The sequence below is a fragment of the Oncorhynchus masou genome, chromosome 24, assembly GCF_036934945.1.
Source record: "Oncorhynchus masou masou isolate Uvic2021 chromosome 24, UVic_Omas_1.1, whole genome shotgun sequence".
Taxonomy (NCBI): domain Eukaryota; kingdom Metazoa; phylum Chordata; class Actinopteri; order Salmoniformes; family Salmonidae; genus Oncorhynchus; species Oncorhynchus masou.
Window position 1 is genome coordinate 26443060 of NC_088235.1, and position 9321 is coordinate 26452380.

Sequence of the window (9321 nt, forward strand, 5' to 3'; positions counted from 1 at the left end):
CTTTGGCACCGCCCCGACCAAAGCTCTTAGGGAGAGTCTTGGTGGTTCCAAACTTCTTCCATTTAAGAATGAGGCCAGTGTTCTTGGGGACCTTCAATGCTGAATAATTTTTGTTGGTACTCTTCCCCAGATCTGTGCCGTGACTCACTGTCTCATGCTCTACAGACAAATCCTTCAACCTCAGGTTTATGCTCTGACATGCACTGTTAACTGTGTTGCATGCCTTTCCAAATGATGGCCAATCAGTTGAACTCTAATCAAGTTGTAGAAACATCTGAAGGATGATCAATTGAAACAGGATGCACCTGAGCTCAATTTTAAGTCTCATTTATGTAAATAAGGTATGAATTTTACTTTATATATTGGCTACAATTTAAAAACTAATTTAATTCATTTTATAATAAGGCTGTAACAAAACAAAATGTGGAAAAAGTCAAGGGATCTGAATACATACAACCTGAGGGGGTTTACTACAAAGCAGGATCAATTAGTGAGCCAGCTAACCTTGATAAACAATCAGAAATAGTTTGTCTGGTTCATAAAGAAAGCTAAACATAGATATGTTTTTAGTTATGGAGTTAAGTAGACCATGCCCATTTTAAACTCAACCAAAAAAAAAGTGATTTCAGAATATTTAGTTAAGTTAGCTGGCTAAGTACTTGATCTTGTTTTGTAGTATACCCTTCTGTTCTGTTAAGGGGGTGGGTGGAAAATGTTTACATTCCTACAGCCGCACAACAGAACTTAAAGCTGACAACAGGCAGAGATTTTAAATGAATTTATTTGCTTTTTAAAAAATTTCAGAGTAACCACTATCATGTCCAAATAAATGCAGAACAAAAATTGAGTTCTTTCAATGTGCCATTCATTAGTACACTGGTAATACCTCAGAGCAACAGCCTCTCACTCAGTCAAAAATAAAGAGCACTGAACCACTGAACTACTGTATATTGTAAATACAGCCATTAGAAGCTACTGTAAACCAAAGACGTGGTCAGTCTTCTTCTGAACGCTATTAAAATAGTTTAGTGATACAGTAATAGTAATGTTTACATAGCATCATGTCAATGACATCCTTTCGAGTAGCAAACAAACTCCAGATTCTTCACACTTGTACTATACTTTTTTTAAAGGACTGGACAGATGGCAACTGCTGACAGAACCTGTTAAAAGGGAATAACGTCAAATACAGGCCTAGATTCTACCATAAAAACAAACAAGGCCTATAAGAAAAAGGTGATGCACCAGGTGTCTGGAGTGTAAAGCTGGCGGACTACACTAATACAATGGATGTATTTATGTACAGTAACACTCATGGTTTGAAACTGTTGTTTAATCCAACAAGAGGGATCCATCTAAATTGGTCTGATAAAAATAACCATTCTCCTCTTTCTGACCAATAGGTTCACCTATACACCTGGTCAGGTGCATTCTTAGTCTAGACACCTTAAGAATGTAAAATACTGGATCTTTTCTCAGACCAAGGGGGAGCACCAAGTACAATATGTAGAGATTTAGATTGATCTAATATGCATTTACATCCACCTAGGTATAACGTGATAGCTATTATCCATGACTGACATCAGTTGTTTTGACAATGTATTCCAAGGTGGATAAAATTCACCTGAGGAGAAATGATTGATCAAAATCTACATAAGAGTATGATTATAGAACTTAACAGCTAGTACAACGCTTAGAATTTGTTTATTTAGATTTCTCTTGAGCTATAAACCGTTTTGTCAAGATTAAGCAAATTATGGTCGCAAACATTGTACAGAAGAGAAAAAACAAGAAATCATGACATTTAGTGTACACGGAGCTCCTAGAAAGTGATGACCGTTATATTAAGTAGGAATTTTGGCAACACCTCAATTCATTGAAGTCTGTAAACAAACAATATGGACTCGAAGAGTGGAAAGAGACCGAAATTGAAAAGCGCAATTAGTATTACCTTCCAGGAACATAAAAAAGGGAACTTTTTTGAAGGCAGCAGGAATTTCTTAGTGTAGGGGAAACATGTAGGGCTTGTCCAACCCCCTTCTTCCTAGAGCTGAAGAAGAGTTAATTGTAAGCTTCGTATAATAAAATCAATCATATTTAAGTAGTATGTACCAATTACAATACGAAAGAGAAAAAAAATATATCTGGATTCATATGGTTTTTGTAGAATCCTCCCCCTTCCTCCTAAGACACTCCCCCGCCCTCTTATTCATTACCAATAGGTGAGCTCAGACTGCAGCGTGACTTCCTACTTCCTGTCTGCGGAATTTAGAGTAGTGAGCACTTCCTCTTCCTCTTCTTGACGGGTGGGGGACACAGGACCGCCCGGATGGCTTCGTCAAATACTGTCTTAAGGCCACGCTGTGTCAAGGCTGAGCATTCCAGGTACTTTACTGCTCCTGTAGAGAGACAGGCTGGCAGTCAACATAACAGCAAATAGGGATTTAATTCATTAAAATCCTAAATAGACTAATAGCTATGACTACCCTGAGCAGAGCCAGGTTAAGCTATGAAGAAACTGCATTGACATTGCTGTGTAGAGTCCAGTAATAGGCTTACTCTACGTCCGGGAAACTGGCCCCTAAAGTACTACTAAGAACTAAGTAAGCCTTGTCCGAGCCAGAACAGCCCATCTCCTGTTTCTGTAGTGAGGCACCTTGATGTACAGTACCCCCCTGGACAGACCACTAGCCCCTCTCCTGTTTCTGTACTGAGGCACCTTTATGTACAGTACCCCCTGGACAGGACACTAGCCCCTCTCCTGTTTCTGTAGTGAGGCACCTTGATGTACAGTACCCCCCTGGACAGAACACTAGCCCCTCTCCTGTTACTGTACTGACCTTGAAGTACCAATAGACCCCCTGGACAAGACTAAGTACCATTAGTAAACTAACCAATCTCTTTGGCCATGGCCAGGCCCTGGGGGTAGGTGATGGGGGTGAGTTTCTTCTCCTTCAGCTTCTCGATGGTGTCCTTGTCGTCTCTCAGATCCAGCTTGGTGCCCACCAGGATGATGGGGGTGTTGGGGCAGTGGTGTCTCACCTCTGGGTACCACTACGGAGGACATGGACAAGTCAGTCAGGATAGGATCAGGATGTTACTGTAAACTAGAGGCCTACCTATCAGGTCTATACATCAGTTGTTTTGAGTATGTGGATAAAATCCACCCTTTCAAGCAATGACCTTAATGATAAAGCATTAAGTTATCACAGAACTACATAGAAACAAAGCCAAGGCTATGGCTCACCTTGGCACGGACGTTTTCAAAGGAGGCAGGACTCACGAGGGAGAAGCAAATCAAGAACACATCCTGTTGAGAGGAAACAAACAGCATAATTTATACAAGATCCACAATGAAAAACTGAGTTGCAATTCATGGAGATTATGAATGGTACAAATTAACCACAGACAGAGTTTATGAACCAGTCCTCAATCTAGGACAAAGTTTCCCTGAACACTGACCACTGTCAATTGATGGGAGGAGTCAGAGCCCAGAATGAGGGCAGACAAAGGGTCAGACAGAGCACTCTTTCACTTAATGTCTGCTCCAGACATTGTTTAGGTACTATGGGCAGAGGACTGTACTCTCATCCCCATACATGCAGACTGACATAATAAATGCTCAATGTTGGCAACAACGCAATATGCCTTTCCCCAACGCCCTGAATAACTTGCGTTATATTGTTCACAATGTTGTCAAAACCGGAACGCAAACAATGTTTTTGAGGGGGATATTCAGCTAACACCAGGAATTCAGCTAAAAACTACAAGTTTAGGCAGTCTGTTCCCAAGTATTCCCACAAATAAAAGAGAAGTGATTGTGTCTCAATGTAAATCAAGGTATGAAATTGTTATTTTCCAACACACTCTTTTTGGGCTGAGCATTGGTCAATTTTCAGTGTAGAAATTACTATAGTTAATGGTACAAATTAACCACACAGACAGAGTTTATGAACTCCCCGATCATCCACTGCGACAAAAGTCAACCCGCGGCTGAATCTAGTTGCCTACCCGTTGTATGAATTGATGCTTTACGCCCCGCTGACAGCAATGCACTGATAGAAATGAAGATAGTCACTAATTATGACACTAGTGACAACAGTATATTTCTCCTGTTGTTTTACCGTCTGTGGATAGGACAGTGGTCGGAGTCTGTCGTAGTCTTCCTGTCCTGCTGTATCCCATAGACCCAGATTCACTGGTTTCCCATCGACCATCACATTGGCAGAGTAGTTGTCAAAGCTGCAGGGAGAGATGCATATTGTTACGCCACAATGACATCATCAGGGAAGTGATTAGCACACAACCAGGAAATAATGGCAACCAGTAAATGTCAATGATTCTACAGGCTAAATATATCATTTCCTGATTCATCAGGAAAAACTTAAAACCACACCTCTTATAAAATGTAAACATAGAATGCTAACATGAACATGCAGCACTATGTTTCTAGTGTAGGGGAGAAGGGTTAAGCATTATAACTTAGACCCTGGCACAGCATTTATTTTGCTGACAAAACTCCATGCCATTTGTAAGACCTGCTGCAGAGTGAGAGAGAGTGTGAGAGAGTGAGCACTTACACTGTGGGTATATATTCCCCGGGGAACGCATTGGTGGTGTAGCTGATGAGCAGGCATGTTTTACCCACAGCTCTGGAGGAGAAAACGAGAGATGGGAGGGATAAGGAGGAGAAAAACAACTTTAGTTTTGTTTATGTCAATTTCAAAACTGAAAGGAGAACTTGGAGGGGTTTAACTGGCCAACTTGAGACAATGAGTTAAACTATGAATAAATGTCTGCATTATCAAATAGTGATGCACCGATATGACATTTTTGGCAGAAACTGATATTTTCCTTGCCAAAAAAAACAAACAAGCAGGGAATAGTTATCACACACACGCACAGTGGTCTTTGGCACTGCATTTCAGTGCAAGAGGTGTCACTACAGTCCCTAGTCGAATCCAGGCTGTATCACATCCGGCCGTGATTGGGAGTCCCATAAGGCGGCGCATAATTGGCCAGGCATCGCCTGGGTTTGGCCAGGGTAGGCTGTCATTGTAAATAAGAATTTGTTCTTAACTGACTTGCCTAATTTAGGTTACACACACACTGACCAAAAAGTTATTTTGCTCGCATACATGTCCCCCCATTACCAGTAAAACAATCAAAACCCATTTCACTTACTTGCTGTGCCGTTTCGTTGTTCATTTGTTCAGTCGTTTCATTCTCAAACAGGATTTCTACAGAATGTCGTTTGGGTCTTTGCGTGTCAAAAAATATGCTATTTAACGTGTCAACGCTACTGCTACTTTGTTCATCATATATGCATAGTCACTTTAACCATATCTACATGTACATACTACCTCAATCAGCCTGACTAACCGGTGTCTGTATGTAGCCTCACTACTTTTATAGCCTGTCTTTTTACTGTTGTTTTATTTCTTTACCTACCCCTTGTTCACCTAATACCTTTTTTTGTACTATTGGTTCGAGCCTGTAAGTAAGCATTTCACTGTAAGGTCTACACCTGCTGTATTCGGCGCACGTGACAAATAAACTTGTATTTGATTTGAAATAAGCTTGTTGACCAATCAGGACATGAATATGGATGCACTTCACATAATACATTTAACACGTTCATTAAGTTTACACTCACTCATATGTCACAAAGATTCATCGATACGCATGCTATGATTCTTGTAAATTTGTCTCACGCACCTACAGTGCTGGTCATAAAAAAAAAGAGCCGGCTAGCTCATGGACGCAAACCATGTTCTTCCCCAAAAACATAGCAAAACGACATAATCTGTTTCAGTAGCTATAGTTTGCTAACTATATAGCTAGGTGTCATCTAAAATAACAATCATTTATAAGACAGTTCTTATTTGATTAATGGTCTGACCCATCTATGTGAAGCTAGCCACAATAGTGGACCTCCCGGTTAGCCTTAAAAATAAAAGTATGGCATAATTCTACAATTTGTATTAATTTGCATCACTGTCAATTACAGACTTCTATTTAAGGCAACCTGCAAATTCCACCATTGTGCCTAAATCCTTATTGTGGTCTGGTCGAGCATCACGAGCCAGATGAAGCTAGCTGGCTGCTTATAACATTAGCTTTGGGCAACAGGGTTAAGTAGCTGGCTAGCTATTTATTTTTATGAACTGAAGTTCAATTTCAATAGGCGAACAACAAGAGGCAACCTAGCTAATACTTACAAGGATTCCTTAATCATTGCTAAAAATGAAAATGACTGCAGTTTCTACTGGTCATTGTTTTCAGGCTGGTTGTATTGGTGCTAGCTAGGTACCAAACTAAAGCCAGCTACCTTAGAAGTTGCGGTCGAGCAAATGATGCTTTAATACCAACTCAGTATTGTAAACACTACCAACTCAGTATTGTAAACACATCGTTCATGGCCGGTGTTTGAAGACTTTTTTGTACAGCTTTGACAGTACTAATGTACCTTTTGACAGTGATACTGTATCTTTTTTGACAAAGACCCAAATGGCATTTCATAGTATGTATGTTGTGAAGCTAATCGCAGTGACGCTATTACTGTGCAACTCCGGTAGGGCAACATCTGAAAAATAGCACACTTGGTAGTGTGTACCGGTGCTCAACCAGTCGGCGAAAGTCAACATCACCCACGACAGAGAACGGTTGATTGTCAAGGGCAATGAATTCCATTATCTTGGCTTTAATGGATTTCGCCTTTGAGTGGTCTCAAATTGTGTTACTCTCAAATGACTGCTTGACTTGTTGACTACTCAATCCACACAGCAGACAGTGTAGGCTAGTTTCGGAATACTTTGTTGCACGTATAGCGCAAAATTGTATGTGGCGTCATTACGTCATGTACCTACGTTATTGGTATGCACGTCAGCTTTGACATCGGTTTTGCACCTCCTAAACTAGACGTCGGCCGACACCGATGTTGCCATTTTTAGCTTATATCGTCCGATTCCGATATGTTCACCGATAATTCGTGCATCCCTATTATCCCGTAGTGATCCAATGTTGGGGTTTCGCTCTACAATAGGGACATATTATGAAGACTTGAGAAGATGACCCACTATCTAGCAGATATTTATCAGAACCTCTTAGTTTCTTTAGAAAGCTTCATACACTACTTACTATAGCCCTTTAATTTAAATATGTCTGGAAAAGAGTAGTTTAACTGCCTGTTGTTAATGAGCTCCACCATCAACCTTATTTAGGACATGGTACCAGCATTGACAAAGAATGGCACTATGTCCCTATGTTATAAATAATGTTGATGGTGGAGCTCATTAACAACAGGCGGTTAAACTACTCTTTTCCAGACATATTTAAATTAAAGGGCTATAGTAAGTAGTGTATGAAGCTTTCTAAAGAAACTAAGAGGTTCTGATAAATATCTGCTAGATAGTGGATCATCTTCAAGTGTTTATAATAAGTTCTCAATAAAGCAAAGGGAAGAAAATTATCTAAAACCCAATGGTGTAGCAAATTTTGTCACTTATCATAATACAAGGCGGTAACAAGTAGTTAGTGGAATGATAGGACAGACACTAAAAGGTTGCTGGGAATGGATCATTTCTCATAACAGTGCATACAGCGGGCTTTGTCTCACTCGCTAGCCACTACTCATTTTAACCTAACAAGAAACGTGTGGTCCTAACAGCAAACGAGAATGCATAACAGTTACCGTCAAGTAACAATTAGTTAGTATGCCATAACAAGTTTGCAGTCTGATGTTAGCAAGCTAACTTAGCTGACGCTAATTAGCTAACGTTAGTGTTGGAAACTGACAGTTGTCACCAATTAGTAAGCCAACGCTCAAAATGTGGGCTACTAGAAACAATTCAGTTTGACAATGTATTCTAGATCATAATTTATATTGTAAGACGTCATTTTATAAACATGCCTAACTAGCTACATAAATGTAGGTTTAACTTACCCGTCCCCCACTACAACACACTTGATGGCCTGCATCGACGCCTCTCTCAGCTATCAAGCTACAGTAGCTAGCTCAAATTGTAGCTTATTAGTCAGCTGGTAAACCACTCTTTTGATGCCTGAACTTGTTTTCCCAAAAAGGAGAAAAACAAGGTTTGAAGCCTGGATTGGAGAGCCCAAATTGCGATAGGTTAGAAATGAGGAGAATTCCTTCAAATCAGTGTCCTCAAATAACTTGGTGGAGCTCCAAACTTATAAATCAAGCAGCCACCACCCCAAAAATCTCTGGTGCTAAGCTTGAAAAAACGCCCTCAGACAACGGAAGCTGTAGCTCCCATTCCATACAAGTCATTTCCGTTTACCGTAGATTGGATAAAGGAATTTTCAAAGGGCTGTCAAATGACGCCACCTAGCGGTAAGTAGAACATTTCTACAGACACTTTCAGTTTCTGACCATTAGAGAGCAGTATTCCCTCATCAGCTGAATTTTTTATTTTTATTTTTTATTTATTTTACTAGGCAAGTCAGTTAAGAACAAATTCTTATTTTTAATGACGGCCTAGGAACAGTGGGTTAACTGCCTGTTCAGGGGCAGAATAACCACTAGGCTACACTGCCGCCCCAATATTGTAAAGTCGCTCCAAGGTGGTGCACCATTTCAGAGTGGCAGGCGTCATGAGACAAGACAGTTAGTCAATACTTAGGGTCTTATGATTTAATTCACCCGGGAACTTTGTCATGGTTGTCCCGTGTTTTATCCTTTTTAAAAAGTATGTGTTTATCCACATTACAGCATCTTATCTAAGTTGGCATTTGACAGATGATCTTATCCAGAGTGACTTAGGGTTAAGTGCCTTGCTCAATAGTAGACAGATTTTTCACCCATTCAAACCACTGACCTTTTGGTTACTGGCCCAATGTTCTTAACCAGCAAGGCTACTTGTTAGGCTACCTGCTCCCCGGCACGACACAGATTGTCTGTTGACTGCAGATCCAAAACATCTGAATAAAAACAGAATAAAACCAGTTAAGATGTAATTTTGAGTTCTCGCTCTCTTCCCCTTCTCTCTTCCTTCATCCTTCTCCCCCTTCTCATTTCATCAGCAAAACTATTAGTGTCTTCGTTGTTAATTAATCAGTGTCTCTGGCTGTTCTACTCAAGGACATTCAGAGATTTGTCCCGAAGCCAATCCTGTGTTGTGTTGGCTATGTGCTAAGGGTCGTTGCCCCGTTGGAAGGTGAAGCTTCGCCCCCAGTTTAAGGTCCTGAGCGCTCTGGAGCAGGTTTTCGTCAAGGATCTTTCTTTACTTTGCTCCGTTCATCTTTCCCTTGATCATGACTAGATTCCCAGTCCCTGCCGCTGAAAAACATTCCCAC

At 40.5% G+C, this 9321-nt stretch overlaps 1 protein-coding gene across 2 annotated transcripts; it reads right to left on the reverse strand.

The window, feature by feature from the left end:
* Nucleotides 1-763: 763 nt before the first annotated feature.
* LOC135511949 (ras-related C3 botulinum toxin substrate 1) lies at nucleotides 764-8260 on the reverse strand. 2 transcript variants are annotated; one of them, XR_010451335.1, is made up of 7 exons: nucleotides 7946-8260; nucleotides 4581-4652; nucleotides 4125-4242; nucleotides 3248-3310; nucleotides 2895-3054; nucleotides 2217-2399; nucleotides 764-2050 (listed from the first exon to the last, which is right to left on the reverse strand). XR_010451335.1 is itself a non-coding variant. In XM_064933484.1 (6 exons), the coding sequence occupies exons 1-6, from the start codon at nucleotides 7978-7980 to the stop codon at nucleotides 2269-2271; spliced, it is 579 nt and encodes a 192-aa protein (XP_064789556.1). In that variant the 5' UTR covers nucleotides 7981-8260; the 3' UTR covers nucleotides 764-2268. The 2 variants fall into 2 exon arrangements, 1 of the variants encoding a protein (XP_064789556.1); XM_064933484.1 differs by having other exon boundaries at nucleotides 764-2399.
* Nucleotides 8261-9321: the final 1061 nt, after the last annotated feature.